Source organism: Phoca vitulina, unplaced genomic scaffold, assembly GCF_004348235.1.
Source record: "Phoca vitulina isolate PV1807 unplaced genomic scaffold, GSC_HSeal_1.0 scaffold2, whole genome shotgun sequence".
Classification (NCBI taxonomy): domain Eukaryota; kingdom Metazoa; phylum Chordata; class Mammalia; order Carnivora; family Phocidae; genus Phoca; species Phoca vitulina.
Window position 1 is genome coordinate 89137232 of NW_022589705.1, and position 20557 is coordinate 89157788.

A 20557-nucleotide genomic window follows, 5' to 3' on the forward strand; every position below is an offset into this window, starting at 1 on the left:
CCTGGGCCCGCCGCTCCCAAACTGTTGAGCGCTTACTGGTGGCGGGTACTGGGTTGAGGGCTTTTCCAACACGGTCTCGTTTGCTGCTCCGGACAACCCAGCAAACAGGGATTATTCGCTCCTTTTGCATGAGGGGAAACGCCACGCTCAGCTGCAGAGTCCCGCTGTGGTCTCGCCTGTGTTCCCTGGCCCGGCCTCCAAGTTCTAAAACTCAAGCTCTGGCCTCCGCCCATCGCCAGCCAGACTGAGGGGCCATTCCTGCCCGCGCCTTCGGAGCCCACCGTAACAGTACTGAGGCTTCGATGACTGCCACCCGTAGGAGAAAGTTTTCCTGCTTGCCCTGCAACCTAGCCTGAGGCGCTCTGGCCTCAGTTTGCTCATCTGTGAAATGGCGGAACCCCATCTGTTACCCACTCTTTCTCTCAAACTCATGTGCCTTGCCCAAATGGGATAGGGATCAGACCATAGAGGAAACCGTGCTTTTTGTTGTTGTTTTTGTAATCTCTGCACCCAAAGTGAGACCCAAGCTCACAAACCTGGAATCAAGAGTCTCAAGCTTCACAGACTGAGCCAGCCAGGCACTCCGAGGAAACCATGCTTTCGAAACTAAACCGTGATCTGTCATTTCTATTGTAACAGTAAGCTAGATTCTATCCGCCTACTGGGCCTCAATCTCCCTCTGTTCTCCAAAGCATTGAATCAAATCATCCATTTTCAAAGGGGGAGGAAGCTCTGAATCTCTAGGGCAGAGAGAGGGGTGTGCTTGGTTTGAAACAGCATGTTTAATTTTATGATTTTTTTTTTAAGATTTTATTTATTTATTTGACAGAGAGACAGAGCACAAGCGGGGGGAGTGGCAGAGGCAGAGGGAGAAGCAGGCTCTGCACTGAGCAGGGAGCCCCACTCGGGGCTCGATCCCAGGACCCTGAGATCAGGACCTGAGCTGAAGGCAGTAGCTTAACCGACTGAGCCACCCAGGCGCCCCTAATTTTATGATTTTATATTTGGAAAACAGCCATAGGTGGGTAGGAGGGGGTGAGTGGGAGTTTTCCATTTGTCAAAGAAGAGCCTGGGTTTTACATCTGAGAAATGGCACTCGAGGCTGCCAGTGTGGCCTTCAAGCCCTGACACCCTGGGATGGTGCAGGCGAGGCTGTGGCCTGGGCCAGGGCTTCGAGTCAAGAAAGGTTTGGGTCAATCCCTGGGGTTTGGGGATGGGGAGGTGGAGCTGTGAGGTTGGGAGGAGAAGGGCACAAGGGAGGGCTGACTGATGTCTACCAGTAAGCACAGCTGGCCCCCAGGTACCCCAGCATGGCCCAGGTCTGTGTCACCCTTTCTGGAGTCCCCAGACTTGCTGGGTCCCTACCCAGGCCCTAACAGGCTCATGGCCTCATCAGTCCACTGCTGATCCTGCGTGTCCCTGCAGAGCCCTCACTCCAGAGGGCTCCTCCCAGCAGCAGGGTCCAGGCTCAGGCCCCCATCCCTGTCCCTCCCGCCAGCAGACCTGCCTGTTGCCTCCACCAGGGGTCCCTTGGTTACCAGCACCTGGACCTCGAAGGCGGCCTACACCGGCCGCATGCCACACTGTGCGGGATGCCGCGGCTTCCATTTTCTCATGCTATGCTCAGTCCCCTCTGAACACTCTGTGAAACAGGATCTAGGCTGTGAAGCAGGTTCTAGGATTATTTCTATTTTATGGATGAGGAAACCGAGACTCAGAGAGGTACAGTCACTCACCCAAGGATACGCGCGCGGCAGGGAGTTCTTTGGCTTTCAATCCCCCCCTTCTTTCCTCTCTATACTACGCTCCCTGATGCGAGACTTTGGGAGGGACAGCAAACACAGCGGCTCTCTCCTGACCCTCTTACCCCAGAGCCCACAGGACCCTGCTGCAGGGGAGTCCCATATGTACCCCAGGCCTCCTCGGGAGGCCTCTGGCCCCCCTCTCTGTGACGAGGCTGTGTTCCCAGCTCAGCTGACCAGTGGGTCATCTGAGTCCCCAGAACTGTTGCCCACTGGTCACCCTGCCCCATAACTAGATGGTGCTCAGCCCAGCGACCCCAAGACCAGCCACCCGAAGCGAGTCGCACCAGGGGCTCACCTGCTCACTGCAGAGGGTTCTAAATCTGTAGCTCAGGTAACTGGAAAACAAGTGACTGGAATCCCCACCCCAGGGTTGCTAGGGCCAAATGCCTGCCAAATCTGGGTGCTAGGCTGGGTTGGACTCTGCCCACCATCTGTAAAACCACATTAACCAGGAGGCTTAGAGGACGGGGCGTGTTCTGCTTAACAGGATTCACTGGATATCTTAAGGGTGACTTGCAAAGTCTTTCTATAAGGTCCAACTTGAATAGCAAAAAAAATTGGGAAGACTGAAAGGTCCAGCAGTAACATATATAATCTTGGGTGGTTCGTTTAATGGAAAACCATGAAGTCATTCCAAATGTTAGAGAAGAACATTCAATGCCTGGAGAAATGGTTATAAGTTATTAAGTGAAGTGTTTCAGAACACTAAGCCCATATTTGTAAAAAAAAAAAAAAAAAATTTATTTACTGCTTATATATAGTAAGATGAAAAGACACTAAAATGCTCACCCTGCTCCATATGTTTGGGTGTTGATATGACAGATGACCTTTTAAATGTAGATTTTCTTTCTTTCTTTGAAAAGGTGGTACATTTACATGGTTCAGATTCAAACAGAAAGTTATCAAGTAAAAGTATCTCCTGGTGTCTAGCATCTTTGTCTCCCAGGCACCCAGTTTTCACCTGCAGGCAACTTGTGGGGTGCTATTTCGTGTGTACCTTTCCAGAGACATTTTATGCACATAAAGTAGCTTTCCTTCCCATTTATGCAAAATAGCATATTCTATCTACACCTTATTCTGTACCTTCCTGCCTGCCCTTGATATAGCTCAGCGATACTTCCTTACCTCTATATAAAGAGTTTAAGAAAAAAAAAAGATTTTATTTATTTGAGAGAGAAAACAAGTGGAGGGGAGAGTCAGGGAGAGGGAGAAGCAGGCGGGGCTTGATCCCAGGGATCCGGGATCATGACCTGAGCTGAAGGCAGAAGCTTAACCAACTGAGCCACCCAAGCGCCCCTATAAAGAGCTTTTTCATTCCATTTTCCCCAAAAAATCTAGTATTCCACTATATGGATGTATCTAAATTTATATAACCCATCCCCTACTGATGGACCTTGGAGTGGGTAGACTGTGGCGAGTTGAATTGTGTCCCCCCAAAAGATACGTTCAAGTCCCAACCCCTAATACCTGTGAATGTGACCTTATTTGGATATAGGGCCTTTGCAGATATAATTAAGGATTATGTAATTAAGAATTTTGAGATAAAATCGTCCTGGGTTTAAGGTCCACCGATACACCTAAGGCCCTAAATCCAGTGCAGGGTGTCCTTACAAGAAAGGGAGAGGACACACACAGAGACACAGGGAGAAACCCACATGAAGACAGAGGCAGACGTGGGCCCATGTTCCTACGAACCAAGGAATGCTTGGGATGATTGCTAATATCCTTTGTGGTTTTGTTTTCGTACCTGCGTTACATCTGTAATCTGGAAGAAAACATTAAAACATCTCTGTTCAAGCTGCAGTAAGGAAAAACTGGCCTTCTCCCAACTCTGGTCCATTCTGCCCACAGAGCATGGCACCCTTCCGTCACTCTCTGCTCAGAGAAATCAACAGCTACTGAGAGCCTACTATGTGCCGTGATGCACGGCAGTGGCTTCTGATCACCCAGGAGGCAAAGCCCCACCCTTGGCCTGTCATTTCATACCTGCCATATTGTGGGTTTCTTGATCTACTAGGAGAATGGGAACTTCCACGGATTAACCAGGTCTTCCGAGCCAGCCCTAGAGGCAGCCCTGGTTGCGCAGATCCACCTGATAAAAAGCATGGATGCTAGAGCCAGACGCCCGGGGTTCTAATCCAGCTCTTAACCCAGCATGTAGCAGCCACGTGAGTTCGGGCAAACTATCTAATCTCACTGCTTCAGTCTCATCGTTTGTAAAACGGGTGAGTACCTACCTTGTAGGGCTGATGTGATGGCGAAACGAGTTTTATGCCAAGTGCATGGAACAGTGCCTAGCACGTAGTAAGCGTCACCAAGCAACAGCTGTCAACAAGGCCCAAAGGAGCATGTGAAGTCAGCTGCCAAGGCCACAAAGGCCTTCAATCTGTCCAGATGCTTTTCTCTGAGACTCCCACTTCCAACACGCTTTGCTCACTTCTTGTCTTAGTCATCTATTGCTGTATAACAGTATCCCCACAAATTTAGCAGCTTAAAACATTTACTGGCTGTTTCTCTGGGTCGGGAGTCTGGGCCCAGCTTGGCCGGGTCCTCTGCACAGCTGCAGTCAAGCCTTGGCCAGGCCTGGGGCTCATCTGAACGGCCAGCTGGGGACGGACCGGCTTCCAGGCTCCCGCGGTTTGGGCGGGCAGTGCTCCGTTCCTTGCAGACTGCTGGACCAGGAGCTTTGGTCCCCTGTTGGCGGTCAGCCTGAGGCTGCCCTAGTTCCTTGCCTCTTTGACCCTCCACCTGGGGCAGCACACACGGCAGCTTGCTTCTCCAAAGGCAGGGAGAGAGGCTCTGTCTCTGGACAGATGTCCTGACAGCAGGACAGATGTAATGTTCTGTAACGTGATCATGGAAACATCTTGTCACCTTTGCCTGTGTTGCTTAGAAGCCACGGGTCTGGCCTATGTTGGAAGGAGATTACATGAGATGTGCACACCTGCTGGTGGCAATTGTGGGAGCCACCTTCGTCTGTCAGGGTATTCAAATCCCCCTGCTCTGTAGAGGGCAGCCCAGGCCTCACACACCCCCGCCCCCCCCCCCCCCCTTGGAAGCTCCAGGCAGGTGTCTTGAGTGAATAGCAGCCTGGTTTGGTAGTGGGGATTTTCCTGGGGACCCTAGTCCCACAGCAGGGTTTTTTTTTTTTTCAGCCAGGATTCCAGTTGGTGATGGAGAACACCACACGGTTTCTTACCTCACCCCCAGCCCTCACAGATCTGTCAAGGTGTTTTGGGGGTTAGATCCTTGACAGCTGCTTCACCAGCGGCCTCACCACCATTTTGAGTAATGGTTCCGGGTTATCTGGTTCTAGATGAAGGTAACTACGGCCAAACTACGGGATATGGGCACCTGCTAGTGCCTCTGTGCCTCCTGCGAGTGACACTTAAGGACGGAGCCTGTGGTCACCGCCTAACCAGGAGAGAGCCCAGACCCAAAGCCCAGGTCCATCTCCAGAACCCAAGAGCCCACGTCCAAGGGGAGGTACTTCCACTCAAGGAAGGGCTCCTTCAAGTTAAGCTTCCTTTTCCAGCCTTCAAGCGCTTTGGAAGACGGGATGTAATGGGCAACAGACGTAAAGTTTACGACTCCTGAGACTCCTCTGATGCAAATTCCCTACTCTTATTCCAAGGGCAGAGGACCCTTCATTCTAATTTTCTAAGTCCCCCTCTTAGACAGTTTATTAGCCAGAGCAGCGGTTTCCTTAACTAACAAAAACTGCAGCTTTCTTACCGAACCCTCGAGCATGGGAAGTGCTGGGGCCTTTAGTTTTTGGCTTCTGCAAGACTGTACACCCTTACTATTTAGGAAGATGCTTCTGTGGAGAGGTCTTGGGGGGAGGCAGGGGCCCCCTCCCACATTACAAGCTAAAAAGACGGTGCTCTTCCAGATGCACAGGGGAGAAGTTACTGGTTGCCTGAGGGCAACAAGACCCAATTCTCTTATTCTGGCTAATCTGACACCCTGGCACCAGACTTTAAATCTGGACACACGATCAGCGGTGAGAGGTGGCTGGGAGTCTAGCTGTGGCACCCCGGATGGCTTCGTGGCCATGCTGCCAAAAACATGTTCATCCTTGACATACATCGACAGAAGTAAAAATATTTATTTTTTTATCTTCGGAATCTGGTCCCACAAAAAGGCCAACACTTTTTCTTTTTTTTCAGTTCATTGTCTTGACCCTTCAAAAAATCGATCTTTCAATTAAGAGGTAAAGTATGCTGAGAAAAGCAAATTTCAAGGTGTGCTCAGGTAAAATTATTTCTCATAAACCAGTAATACAGGCAACCCTAGGCTTCCAGTTCGCTCAGAACTCCTTCTGTCATGTACAGTCTCTGAAGGAGAAAAGAAAGTAGGAGGCTGTCTGCAGACAAGGCACTTCAGAAACCACAGCAAGAAGAAAACCCAAGGCCCCTGGGAACTGTGCTGGCAGCCCGTGAACCCAGAGAGCTGTCGGTGGACAGGACGGCCAGACCCCCCCCCTCCATGAGAACAGTTCCGGCTTTCCTGCCCAAACACGCTTCCGGCGCCTGCATCAGCCTGGCACTGCCCACCTGGCCCGGAAGCCCCTGCAGCCAGGCCACTTGGCCAAGACGAACACTGCTTTCTGAAGCTCAGAGCAGTTCCTGCGGCAGACAGGGTGGAATGCTTTCCGAGGCCCCTGCTGGCGCATCTTGCAGAACAGTCCCTTTCGCAAAGGCAAGTTAGTGCAGATCAGCACGTTAGCAAAGCAAACATTAAAGATTTTTTAAAAGCTGATTAATACTCTTGATTTCCCTCCTGATTAGCTGTTCGAGCTGCAGCCTATAAACCTGCCAGAAATCAGGAAGGAATCCCCCCTCTGAAGGCACCTTGAATGAAGTGGCTACAGCCAATGGGAGTGCAGAAGGCCCTCCTTCTGGACAGTGATCACGGGACACCTGTAACCACTGAGAAGGGCCCAGCTGAGGCCAGGTAGCACGCTCAACCCCTTCTTTTGCTTTGGGGGCTTGTGTTTAATATGGGTCATGTGATGGAAGCAGCAGTCTCAGAGTCTCTCATGTCAAGAGACGGACAGGGATGGGGATGCTGGAGCTCTCCTCCTCCTGTGTTGTGGTTGCACACTCGGGTCCCAGCAAACAGTGTGACATTGTGCCAATTTACTGCCTAACATGCCAGTCTGTCCAGAAAGTCAGGTGAGGAGGAGAGGAGTCATGCTCCAAACAGAGGCTGGCTGGGGAGTGCTTCGTCCTCCTTCCTTTGGCCCAGGTGAAGTGGTTCCTTTCCAGAAATTGTATGAGGAAAAAGAGGGGTTGCACTCAGATCAGAACTGGACCCAGCCTGTGCCTGGTTGTGTCTGGCTGGAAGTCGACCTGTAAAAGGAAAAAAGGGAGGGGTGGGAGAGTTTAGATGTTTGAAAATACAAAGTCAATAAAATGTGGCTTCTCTCTGGGCAAAAAGAGCTCCAAGAAGTGAGTCCCTGAATGTTCTAGAGCAGGGGTCAGCAAACTATAGCCCAGAGACCAAACCCAGTTCTCTGTCTCTGGAGATAAAGTGTTACTGGCACAGAGCCATGCCCATTCACTTACACGCCATCCGTGGCTGCTTTTGAGCTACAAAAGCAAAACTGAGTAGAGGCCATAAGGTCTGTAAAGCCTAAACGATCTATCTCCATAGAAAACACGTGCTGAGTCCTGTCCTACAGACTATCCCTATAAACAACGATGCAATAAGTTTTTAGCATCTCTTCACCTCGACTCCAAGGAAAGGCTTCAAGTTTTATTGAGGCAGAGAAGGCAAGAGACCACGAGGATGGGCCAAGGCTAGAACCAAGGTTAATTCTGTCCAGTGTTCTGGGACAGCTGGGGCAGGGGTGGGGATAGCTGGGGCAGGGGTGGGGAGAGTGGGGTGGAGGAAGAGGGGAGCTGCTACTGGGGATGAGCCAAAGGCGGTTGGAAGACCAGAGAGTTAAGCGTAGCCCCAGGTCCCCTAGCAGTAGAGAGCAGTGAAAAGCCTTCACGGAGACCAGTATGCCACCCAAAGCGGGCACTCTGGGGCTCTGCCCTCTGGCTGGCCTGAAAACGTCCAAGTCCGAGCGGTTGCTCCAAACACCAGAAGAAAAGCATCTGGAACAATCCCAGGTTTCTAGGGACACAGCCCTGGCCCCAGTCCCACCACAAAAACGTGACCCTCTCCTCACCCTGTGGATTTGGTGAAGTCTCCCCAGATGTCAGTGGTGGCAGTCGTGGCAGGCTTGGGGTGTGGCCAGGACATGGTGGCACCTCCTACTGATGTCCCCAGATCCACCAGGCAGGGAGAGAAGAAAAGGAGACAGAAGAGTCAGAAATCTCTCTTTCTGGTGGTCTCAGTGACCCTGAAATCAGTCTCATGATTCCGGGTGGCCGGGAAAGACACACAGAGACCTGCTCTGGGACAAACAAACAAACAAACAAACAAGCTGCCACATTTCCATCTGCTCACGAGCCCTTGAGGGCTCCTAGAGAAAAGTGGAAAGCCGTATACATACAAGGTGGAAGGCAGGGTGCCGGGGAGGACGAGTCACACACCATCCATCGCTCATACCTGAAGCTGACCTTGTTTTCAACTGCTTATATGTTGGCAATCTGTTTAAAATTCACTATCTCCCGCCCTGGCTTCTTGAATCTCCCGCCCACCAACGATGCAAGGTCATCTTCACGTACAGCCCTTAGTCCAGGGTCTGGATCAACTGAATGAAAAGGTTATGCTCCAGACATGTGCCAAGTGCTGGGACCCAAAGTGGTTAGGGTTTGGGGCGAGGCTTCCAGAAGAAGCAACACAGAAGCCGGTATCTGTGTCTCTCTTCATCAAGGTGGGGGCACCTGGGGCTCCCGTGCCTGCCTCTGCGCCAGCACCCCGCCCCGTGCTGCTGTCCCTGCTAAAGGCCCTGTGCCTTCCTCCCTCCGCCCTCCCACCAATTTGCTATTTCTAATCTGCTCTGGGCTGGGAGACCAGATAACACCAGGGCCCTCAAGGATTTAGTTTTGCAGCTCGCCAAGTGCTTACTGTGCATTGTCTCCTTCAGACCCATCCCAGGCCCTGGGAGAAGACAGGCCAGGACCAACTGTGTGACTTGATGCGCATCCCTCAAGTCTGTTTCCTTATCTCTCAAACGGGGGTGAGGGACGATAACAGTGACTACTTCACAGAACCGGTCTGTGCTGTCGGAGCTAATACAATGGAATGCTTGGAGAAGGCCCAGCACGCGGTGGTGATAATGACCACATTAGTGGAACGAGACCCAACAAACACAAGCACTTAGTGTTTTAGGTATTGTTCACGGATCAGCTCATTTGATCCTCACAAGAAACCCACACCGTAGGCTATCATGACTGCCCCCATCCTACAGATGAGAAAACTGAGGCACAGAGAAGCAGGCAATCTTCTGACTGTCACACAACTGATAAGCTAGAATGTGAACTCAGCCAGTCTGGTTTACAGGATATACTAAGTGCTCAAGAAATGGTAGCTCTTCGTGGCTCAGTATCTGACACCATTTTGTCTGCAGACACACTAATTGCCTGTCTTGTACGTTAGAATGTAAGCCCTTGGGGCGCCTGGGTGGCTCAGTCAGTTGAACGTCTGCCTTCAACTCAGGTCATGATGCCAGGGTCTTGGGATCGAGCCCCACATCGGGCTCCCTGCTCAGTGGGGAGTCTTGCTTCTCCCTTTCCCTCTGCTGCTCCCCCTGCTTGTGCTCTGTCTCTCTCTAATAAATATTAAAAAATCTTAAAAAAAAAAAAAGAACATAAGCCCTTGAGGGGCGCCTAGTAGCTCAGTCAAGTGTCTGACTCTTGACTTTGGCTCAGGTCATGATCTCAGGGTCATGAGATCAAGCCCCACATTGGGATCTGTGCTCCGAGTGGAGTCTCCTTGAGATTCTCCCTCTCCCTCTGCCCCCATCACTCTTGATTTCTCAAAATAAATAAATAAAATCTTAAAACAAAACAAACCATAAGCCCTTGAGAGCGGGAACTTGGTGCTGTATTTACAACATTCCCAGGGCTTAAAACACTGCCTGGCACATAGCAGATACTCCATATTAGCTGTTAAACATGCACCAGCAACCGAGGGAAGGCCTAAGATAGCGGCTCTCAGACCTCAGTGAGCATACAAATAATGTTAGGAACACAGATTCCTGTCCACGTTCCTGGTGATGCCAAGGCAGGTGGTCCTGTTACTCTGAGAAACAATGCTGGAAGAATGGTTCCTGGTACCGTGGCAGAGGCTGGCTGACCACTACTCCTGCCCACTCCTGGGCTGGGAATTCCCCACAAGGCTGAGGTCGGAAGCCTGACCGGCAGATGGGAAAGCCTATGTCCACACCCTTAAAAGGGAAAGAAAGCAGGCTTCCTGCAATCCTGTCCTCTAGAACCTAGTGAAATCTGTGTGGAGAAATCACCCAGCCTGGGGAAGGCTTGGAACATCAGCTAGGCTGGGCGGGTAGGGTGGAGAGGCCAAGGAAATGGGCTAGCTCCCCATCTCTATCGGTGGCTGGTACTGGGCACTAACTTCTGGAATCCCAGGGTCACCAAAAGGCATTCCTTACACCTTAGAACAAGCACCAGCACAGCGTGCTGGGCGAGTTGCCTCTCAGCTTCCCAGGACCCCGAGGGCCTTACCAAGGACCTTGCTCTAAACTAAATCCCCGATTTTATTTTCTACCACTCACCTTGGCATACTTATGCTACATCCATTTTCCTACACACACCAGGTGATTAAAAATCTGAGCCTTATTCACACTCTTCTGTCTGGAATGCCAAGCGTCCCCTGCCCCCATCTCCTCCCTTCAAGGCCCACCTCAATGCCATCTTTTCCATGGAGCCTCCCCACATCATCCTGGCTGGTCATATGTGGACCCATACAATTAGTCTTTGTGCCCAGGACTCCTGTCACCTACCAGATATGAGCAGACCGTGTCTCTATCACCCACCCACTCGACAAACACTGAGCAGCTTCTAAGAACCAGGAAACCACATGCTGATGCTTTCATAGCAAATCAGTGTCACAACCAACAATCTGCAGCCCCCACCCATCGGGGGTAGACAGAGGCACTAAGGGGGGAAGTGGCAGGTATCAGGGAAGAGAGGAACCCCTTACCCAGTCTGGGCAGGATCAGCTTCATGGTGTCACAGACAGGTACCACATGATGGACAGTGTGAGTGAAGGAGGGAGCACCACGGGGCCCCAGCTGCACCTGGGGGGGGGGGGGGGGGGGGGGCCCCCCGGGGCCCCCGGCGGCCCGGGGGGGGGGGGGGGAGAGAGGAACCCGCAGGTGCAGCTTTCGCAGCAAGTACAGTGACTCCCGAGCACTGACCTGAACTGGGAGCAACTGCTGTCTGGACGAGGGATCCCCCCGCAGACAACTGCTCCACAGGCGGGGGGATCAGGGTGGAGAATTTCCCCCCCGGGGGCGGGGGAAGCAGGCTCAGTCCTCCTGTGCTGGCGGGCCGCGCGCGGGGAGTCCCAGCTGCTCCTTCCTTCTTCTTCATGTTCTGAAGAGAGGCGAGGGATGCAAACCAGTCAGTTCTGCTGGGGTCCCCCTGCTTATCGGAAAACCCCACAAAGAGGGCCCAGGTGGCCCCCAAGCCCCAAACATCTGTATAACCAAAAGATGGTCAACAGCTGTCCAGCACTCACTGTGGTGAGCTGTGTTCAACACATCACAATTCCAGAGCTATCCCAAATACATCTAATTCGAAAACTCAGCCCTGGCTTCATTAAGCATCAGGGAAATACAAATTAAAACTACAAATCAAAACGAGTGCTATACCATTACACACCCACCAGAATGGCCAAAATGCAGACTATCAAGTACCAACAAGGATGTGGAGCAACCAGAACGCTCACTCACACACTGCTGGGGGAGGTGTAAACGGGGAACGCTACTTGGAGAAACTGTCTGGAAGAATCTATAAAGCTGAACATGTGAACTGATGACCATACAATTTCCCTCCTAGAAACAGACCCCACAGAAACACATACTCATGGCACCGAAAGACATGTCCTTGGACGTTCACAGCCATTACTATTTGTAATAGCTCCTAACTGGCAACTATCCCAGTGTTCACTGGCAGTTAAAGAGTAACACTGGGGGGCGCGGCGCCTGGGGAGCTCAGCTGGTGAAGCGTCTGACTCTTGGTTTTGGCTCAGGTCATGATCTCAGGGCTCAGGTCGTGATCTCAGGTCGTGGGATCGAGCTCCATGTGGGGCTCTGCGCTCAGCAGGGGGTCTGCTTGAGGATTCTCTCTCCCTCTCCCTCTGCCCCTCCTCACCTCAAATAAATAAATAAATCTTAAAACAAAACCCACAAAGAGTACCACTGTGATGCATTCTCACAATGAAATACACCACTGCTGTGACAATGGACAAACTATTAGCAACAGAACAGAAGCAGATTTTGTTTGAAAACAAAATCTAGGGCATTCCACATCAGGACCGTGGTGACTCTGTCCTGTGGACAAGAACAGGAGAGGGGCTTCCAGAATGCAGATAATCTCTGCTTCTTGATCTGGGGGCTAGTTTGCGTGGGTACATTTGGTTTTCAAAAATTCACTGAGTTCTGCATTTATAATGTGTGCACTTTTCTGTATGCATATCATACTTCCATAAAACATTAAAAAAAAAGGGGTGCCTAGGTGGCTCAGCCAGTTAAGCATCTGACTTCAGCTCTAGTCATGATCTCAGTGTCCTGGGATCGAGCCCTCCACTGGGCTCCCTGCTCAGTGGGCAGTCTGCTTCTCCCTTTCTCTCTCCTCCTGCCCCTGCCCCTGCTCTCAAGTAAATAAATAAAATCTTAAAAAAAAAAAAAAAGAAAATTAAAACCAAAAACAAAAACCTGAGCCCTGATGTGAGCCAGAAACCAGTGCAAGTTACAAAGATGAAGACACAGTTCCCACCTTGTAAGGAGCAGCAGCTTAATCCAGCACTAAGACCACAGCCCTGAAGCCAGAAGCCTCAAAGCCCTCAGTCAGAGTCCAGCTGTGCTGGTTATTTCCAGCTCTATGACCTGGGCAAATCCCTTAAACTCTCTAAGCCTCATTTCCTTGCCTGTAAAATGGGAGAATGCTTAATTCATATAAGTGCCTAAAAAAAAACAAACAAACACTACCTGGCACACAGCTGTTGCTCATTAAATGTTAGTTTCCTCCCAGCAAGAGAGGAATCACATCCCAACCAGTCCACTGGACATGACCTGTATTTTCTCTTAAGGGCCAGTTGGCCAACGTCAAGGGTCCCAAATCATCACCAGCATGAAGCAGAAAAGAGGAGAAAGAGATAGTAAATAAAGAGTAAGTAAAGAGGAAGAGCATTATCTTAGGGTTACAAAGTTTCTTCAAAAAACATTTCCATGTGGTCCTTGGTTCCCCCAAATCACTCCAACCCCCACTCCCTGTAGTCCGGTGAGGACCGAGTCCTGGACACCCAGCCCAGCCCTACCTTTTCCCATTCTCCACAGGAGCTAACAAGGGGAAACCCAGATGCAGGGCAGCTCAAGATGAAGACACGGGGTGTCAGGACACCACCACCACCAGCAGAAGCTGCCCATGAATCCCAGCACCTACCTCAACACCTTCCTGTCCAGAGCTCTCCCAAATCTTCCTTACTCGAGGTGCAAGGCCAGGATGCAGCTGACCCCTATTCTAAGAGCCTGGTCAGAAATGCCAGCTCTGGGAGCAAGTGACTGATGCTTCTTTTCAACTCAGAGGCTTTGCACATGCTGTTCCCTCTGCTTGAACCGCCTTTTGATCCCCCTCTTTCCCCTTCCTTACAGGTCACTTCTTCCAGGAACCCTTCCTTGCTTCCCCTAACTATGGGCTGCGTGCCCCTCCTCTAGGAGCTCATGGCACTGCGCTGCATCCCCTCCCCTGCCAGGTTGTGGTCATATCTTGTCTCGCCCATCTCCGTTTAACTCTGAGCTCCACGAGAGCAGAGCTCTCTCGTTTACCCCCGGCACAGGACCTGGCAAAAGGCCGCTGATCCACAAACATCTACTCAACTGATGGAACTGAAGGGTGGGAAAAGAGGGGTGGGCTCTGGGCTGGGGTTGGGTGCTGGCCAACAAAGCCAAGTGAGGGTGGGACTCACCGCGATGTTGAGCTTGATGGTCTGGCCCTCTTTGAAGCCTAGGTCCAACTTGGGGCCCTGGTCTGGGTTCTGGGCCTGTTTTGCAAATTCACACTGCTGTTTCACCCACCTGGGCAGAGGATAAGAAGAAAAAGGTGAGGAAGAGACCAGCCGCCCTGCATTCACTCCCTCACTCCACCTCCACCTGCCATCGCTCCAGGAAGAGGTTTTATATGGCAGAAAGAGCACACGCAGGCTTGGGAGTTGGGCCTGAATTCAAATCCTGACTCTGACACATAAGTAGCTGCGTGCACATCAGTTTCCTCATCAACAAAATGGGAATACAATTCTGTATGTGTTAAAGACAGCTATGAAAATTCAGTGAGCTCATGGATGTAAAAGAAGGTCCTGACACCAGTCTTCAGGAAATCTGAGAACCTGGCCCTCTCCTCCTAGCACTCGGCATGAGGGCTAGGACAGTGTATCCACACCCCCCACTCACAAGGACTCATAAGGTAGATGGTGAGACAAGACAGATGCCCAGGAAGTAGAGAGCAACACAAAGGTCCCCCCCACCCTCCACACGATACCCATCTAGCAGCCCCCTGGGCAGGGACAACAGGCCAGGCAAGGGCCAGAGGTGCCCACATGAGTCGCTGCACAAACTCCCAACTTCCCAGCGGCCAGAGATGGAGGCCTGCAGGTGGCAGGGGAGCAGTCTTTCCTGCCCTTGTCTTAGCTTTAGAAAGGACTCCCAGGACATATCACGGAGGAACAGGCTCAGGAAGGCCCCATGAGCCTCCCACGGCCTCCGGCTCCTCTGGTGCCGGTAAGGGAAGAGGTATGGCAGCTCAGAGGCTGGGCCCGCTGACCAGTGAGAGACAGGGCCGGGGGAAAGGGAAAGGACTGGAAAGGAGAGAAGGCAGCCTGCCCCACAGGAGCAGTGAGTCTCCCGGAGGCCCTGCTAGCAGACGAATCCCACACAACCAGCTGGGTATCCTAAGCTGGGAAACCATTCTGTCCAGGGAAAGCAGGGAGGAGGCATGAGCACGTGTGGCCTGGAACCACTCACTTGAAATGGTCCTGCAATGCAACATTGAAGTCAAAGGCATCGCCTCGGTCCCCGAAGCCAATTCCAATAAACGCCCGGCGTCCTGGGGACAACACATGATTAATCCCACTTGCCAGAGGCAGAGGAGACCCTTCTCATGAGGAGGACCCCCCCGAGACCCGCACCTACCGTTTCCATCTTCGATGCGGATAACGAAGTACCTGCTGGAATCCGTCACGCTCTCCACGGCTGTGCCAGGAAACTGATCCACCGGGGCCTGAGCGAAGAGCTCCCCTGGAAGCACAAGTTAGGGTGAACCTTGAGCCCCCTTCCAGCCTGACATTTCTATCACACCACTGGGGTCTTTTTCCTGAAAGGCAGCGAGGCAAACCTTACTCTGGGGTTCAAATCAAATCCATTCTGATGGAAGAGAAGACACAGACCTATAACCAAGGAAAGGTTTAAGTCAGGAGTGGCCTGCAGGTCAGATACAGCCCAGTGTTAATATTCTTAATTTAACTGCCAAACTTTTCAAAACCAAATTACATGTAAAATAATCCAGATCTCTGGTCTTCTCTGACAATCCAAAGCTCTAGCAATGCTGGAACTCCATTCCCACAGGAGGGCTGAGCTAGAGCTGACCTGCCCACACCCGAGGGTCCCAGACCAGGCAGGCCCTGGTCCAGGTACAGCACAACCTCAGAAAAGGCCTGGGACCGGAGGCAGGACTGTAGAGGAGCCGCGGAATCCACTGAAAGAGGGTTTGGGCGCCTACAGAAGAATGTGAAGCAGGGGCACCTGGGGGGCTCAGTCGGTTAAGCGTCTGCCTTCGGCTCAGGTCATGATCCCAGGGTGCTGGGATAGGGTCCTGCGTCGGGCTCCTTGCTCAGCGGGGAGCCTGCTTCTCCCTCTGCCTGCCTCTCCTCCTGCTTGTGCTCCTTCTCTCTCTCTGACCAATAAATAAATAAAATCTTTAAAAAAAAAAAAAAAAGAGGAGGAGGATCTGAAGCAGCTGAGATAGGCCAAGAGGACCACCGGTTTTAAAAGGGGCCCCTGCGGAACACATCCCTTGTCACTCCGGCTCTCTAGGCCCCAGTGCAGTGCACACCTCTGGGGGCGTTCTGGACTCACATCACTTCCACAGGTGCTGACCTCTGTTCGCGCTTCCAGTACTTGACCAAGGCTTCTCTACTCAATGCTGGGGTTCACAGGTGACTGTGCAATCAAGGCTGAACTGAATCCAAATCGGTGGACCCCAAGTCTGTAGCTTCTTGATAATTTCTCTGCCCCCCTAGTTTGGTCCCTGGGGATCTGGGACTCACCTGGACGCCTTCGGCCTAGAGCAGTGATTCTCAACCAAGAGTGGTTTTGCTCCCTGTCTGCCCCCAGGGATATGTGGCAATGTGTGAAGAGATTTTTGGTTTTCACAACTTGGGCGGTGCTACTGGCATCTGGTGGACAGAGGCCAGGGATGTTGCTACACATCTGAAATTTGACTTGACAGCCCACAACAGTCCCCTGGCCCAAATGCCACTAGCCTTGGCCGAGAAGGAGTGCAGAGCGAGAGACAAAGAGGACCCAGCAGGCCTGACCCCGAGCGAAGAGCATGCTGGGATGGCTCCTGCAGGGGAGGCTCAGCTCTGGGCAGTCGCTGTTCCACTAGGCTGTCACCGTAAAGTCCGTTCCCAAGGCTCCCAGAAAACAGGTGTTGCCATGCCTTGTGAGATCACCTGGGACACCCCAGCAAACCTCAAGGCCAGAGTCCTCTGGCCTAGTCACAGCAGCTGTCTTTTCAAACTCCTCCACAGCCAATACCCAGCCAGCCCCATGTTCCAGAACAGATCAATGCTTTGGGTCACCTTGCAGTTCACTAAGCAACTGGATAAATGTGTGCTCACTTCGTACTTCCAACGATCCTGTGAAGTATGAGCTAATGTGATCCCCATTTCAAAAAGGAGGCCAAGGCACTAGAGGTCATGTGTGGCTCGCCCAAGGTCTCACAGCTCAGACACAAGAGATGCGGTTCTCAGAGGCGGCCGGTTTTGCCTATGACGCTTTACACTTGGTCCCATCCCACCCAGGAAAATCTCTACGTGTTAGAAAAATAAATGACCGAATGCCACAGCGCCCGATGCCTGCTCTGGGGGCTGGGGCTCTTTCAGACCGCATTGCCCTCCACAGCTCACCCGGAGGCCCTGGTGGCACATGACTTCCAGACAGATTTCCCCTAAGGTGACATCTGCCAGCTGACCCCAACACAGCCCGGCTTGGCTTGTCCTTTCACCAAAGAAAGAGCTGAGTAGGACAGCTTCCGGCTCTTTCAGTTAATGGGTGTGGTCAGTCTGGGGAGTTACCATTTAGTTGATAAACAGAATTCCTGAGTAAGAAGCAGAGCTCAATTGCAGAGGGTTGTGCGTCTTCCCCCCAAAGCTGGTCTTCAAAGCAAACTCTGGGGCTTCCTACCTGGGACCAACCTGTAGGTCTCCTCTTCCTGGATTCCAAAATTAGTATGTTCTTAAGGATGCCCCCCACCAAAGACAGATGCTTGACAGGAAATACTCCCTTTTACACCTGGAGACAGTGCTTTCTACAATTAAAGGTGGGGGGAATGGAGGCGGCTTAGAGGTACAGCTGGGCCTTTGATTTCGAGGATCGGTTCCCATGACCCGAGTGGACTGGCCAGGGCTGCCTTTCCCTTCACAAAGTAGGAGGTGTGGCATCTCAGCCCCACTAGGGCCTCCCCTGCCTTTACCTGAGGTCCTGTCCTCCAGCTTGATGTAGGCCACCTGCCCTTTTGCAGTGATCCGCAGCCGGCCACTCCATGATGGCTGGTCCAGCTGCCACTCCGCGGCCCTAAGGGGACAAAAACCATGCTGGGGACGGGAATGGGGAGGGCATGTGGGCTGCCTGCTCAGGACCAGAGGCTGGCAAACTTTCTCTGAAAAGGGCCATCCCATCCCTGTCACCACTACCCACTCCGCGGCTGTAGGGCAAAAGCAGTCATCGACAGTGCAGGAGCGTGCTGGTGCTTTACGGACTGGAATGGAGTGTTTTCTGCTGAGTGTGACTGTATTTCAGCGCAACTTTCTGGACGCTAAAAACCTGAATTTCATATAATTTTCGCATTAAGAAATATTCCTTCTTTTAAAATGTTCCCCAACTATTTAAAAATGTAAAAACCGTCCTTAGCTTGTGAGACATACAAAAACACAGTGGGTCGCAGTTTGCCGACCCCAGTTCTAGACTACAGAGACTTTTTCTCAGAAGTAGGACTTCCAGTTCTCTTTCTGTAAAGGAAGCAGTTCCTGGGCCTGCTGTTTCAGACACTGCCGGGCTGCGGGGGCCAGAGTGACCATTTGGGACCAGTGAGATGATCTCAGAGGAAAGGCAGGGCGGGAGCAATCATATAGCAGAAGGAGAACAGGAGAGCAACTGTACGTGTGAGGAAAGTGGATGGGTGTCCAACAAACATAACCCCAAAGGTGTCCCAGGCCGAAAGAACCCCAGGAAACCACCGACCTATCACAATAGCTTCTTTGGGTACTTTTAAAGCAGTAACTTCACATTTTACTTCTAAGAAGCAGTTCAGTAAAACCCCCAAATAGCAAGAACCTTGGGTGTTTTCAAGAGGCTTTTCCTGGAAGTCCCCAAGCGACTCCATTAACTATGGACACAGGTTGTTTTGAAGGCCACACAAATGCAGACTCTCGATTCACAACCAGCAGACTCAGTTTCAGTTCCTCCTAGTGGGGCAACACAGGCCTTAGATCCAAGCTAAGAGGGGCTCTGAGGGTCAAGGGCAGGGGCTGCCAGTTTCCTCTATGCCAAACCAGCCAGGCTTGACACTTGGGAACCTCACTCTCGGGGGGCCAGGAGGGACCAAACCCATCCTACTGAAGGGGATCAGAGTAGACTGACCATCCGGGTTTGGTGTCCAATCTCCAGTTTGATAACAGAAAGCAAACGTGTTTTTGTAATTGTTTCTCTTGTTGCTTTCGTGCTACTTTTACGTTACACCGTGGATGTACTAGGTGTTCAATAAAATAATCTGTTATCTAGAAAATGAGCTACAAGTCCGTGTTAACACAACTGGAAAGCAACAAGAGCCCCGATATGCGGACACTCCACCATTCTTGCGGTGCAGGCCAATCCTGTATTCCAAATCACTGAGACAAACATTGCCTTCAAAAGCGACCCCACCCCCGACCCAGGGACACAAAAGAGCTACAGACCAGGCTGTCTGTAACAGGTACATCTTTTTTTTTTTTTCTCCTTCTTTTCATAGGTAACGCATAGGCTTGGTAACAAAATGCAAACAGCACAAAAAAAGCATATCGTAAAAGGAAGTCTCCTTCCAACCCCCACTGCCCTTTCCTGCGTTCCCTTCCAGTCCCTACAAGCGCCCTTTCCTGCGTTCCCTTCCAGTCCCAACAAGCATCTGTTTATCCCTCTCAGGGGAACATTTCACTGAAGAAGCGCAGATGCACTCCTCCCAACCGCCACAAGCTGTGATAAGGCCTGAGGTTCGTGCAAGGGAGCTGGGCAGGGAGGGGTCCCTGGGCTCTGGCCATCCGCTTACAGCTCCTGGGACGGGTCCTTTCGGCCAGTTCTGAGCTGTTTTCCTCCCCCTGGGGATTTCCGCCCGTGATAGGACCCCTCCCCCTTCAGGCTTTTCAAGGTTCCCTTCAAGGCCACCAATTAGGGCTGAAAGAAGAGGGCTTGTGACACCACCACCCCCAACCACGCTTGGGGACACGGCTAGACACGGCTCCAACGCCTTCCCCGCGCTGGGAGCCCCGTGCGGCAGACTGAGACCTCCCTGCTCTGGCCTCGAACTGGGAGAAACCGCAGTATTACCTCCCGCCTCTCCCCTAAACCGGCCGGGGCCGTCCTCGGCTCCCACGGTGGGCGTGTCGGGCGGCGGGGAAGGGGTTAAATTGGGGTCGGCCCGGCCTTGCGGCAAGCGGTCACCTGTAACCACGGTTGGTGGCTCGCGGCGGGATGCGGTAGACGTGAACCTCCGGCTTGACACAGAGCACCGACTCGTACTCGCCCTCCTCCATCTCGACACCCGCGGGCCGCCGGACTTCCGGCTCCTTCCCCGCCTCGGGGCCGGAAGCGACGCGACTCTATGACCCGGGTCAGGCTAGAGCGGCAGCTTGCGGGCCTCAGCACGATTGTCTCCCGCGCGCCCTCTGCTGGCGGCTCTGGCTCAAGACACGCGGCGGACGGATCCTGAAGCCACGTGATTAGGGACAAGCGCTTTTGGGGGCTTCCCGCTCCCACGAGGCTTCATGCGCAGCAGAGAAAACTTAGGTGCAGACGCCACCGCAGTCCGTTGTCTGGTTGTGGATCATCCCCATCCCCTCAACACTTACACTTGGGGCCCAGTTGGCTGAGATTCAAAGCTGTATCTACCTACACAGCTCACCCTGCAGCAAATCTCTCCTCCAGCCTTTACTTCCCCGGGCTCTTCGTGAATGTCCTTCCTTCTCCTGACTCTAGAAGCCTCCATTGAGGCTCCTCCTCGAAGAGAGAGGCTTACCTGCCCCACCGCTAAGTGGGGCGCCACCCTTATCCTCCCCCACCACGTGCCCAGGGCCCAGTGTGGCCT

At 52.3% G+C, this 20557-nt stretch overlaps 1 protein-coding gene across 3 annotated transcripts; it reads right to left on the reverse strand.

Annotated features, from left to right (window-relative positions):
• Nucleotides 1–5893: 5893 nt before the first annotated feature.
• NECAP2 (NECAP endocytosis associated 2) lies at nt 5894–20040 on the reverse strand. 3 transcript variants are annotated; one of them, XM_032392823.1, is made up of 8 exons: nt 19915–20040; nt 17696–17796; nt 15133–15237; nt 14965–15046; nt 13914–14022; nt 11143–11320; nt 7987–8071; nt 5894–7159 (listed from the first exon to the last, which is right to left on the reverse strand). In XM_032392823.1, exons 1-8 carry the CDS (start codon nt 20004–20006, stop codon nt 7111–7113), a joined length of 801 nt encoding a protein of 266 aa, XP_032248714.1. In that variant the 5' UTR covers nt 20007–20040; the 3' UTR covers nt 5894–7110. The 3 variants fall into 3 exon arrangements, with proteins under 3 accessions (XP_032248714.1, XP_032248708.1, XP_032248720.1); XM_032392817.1 differs by having other exon boundaries at nt 7987–8074; XM_032392829.1 differs by lacking the exon at nt 7987–8071.
• Between the last annotated feature and the right edge of the window lie 517 nt (nt 20041–20557).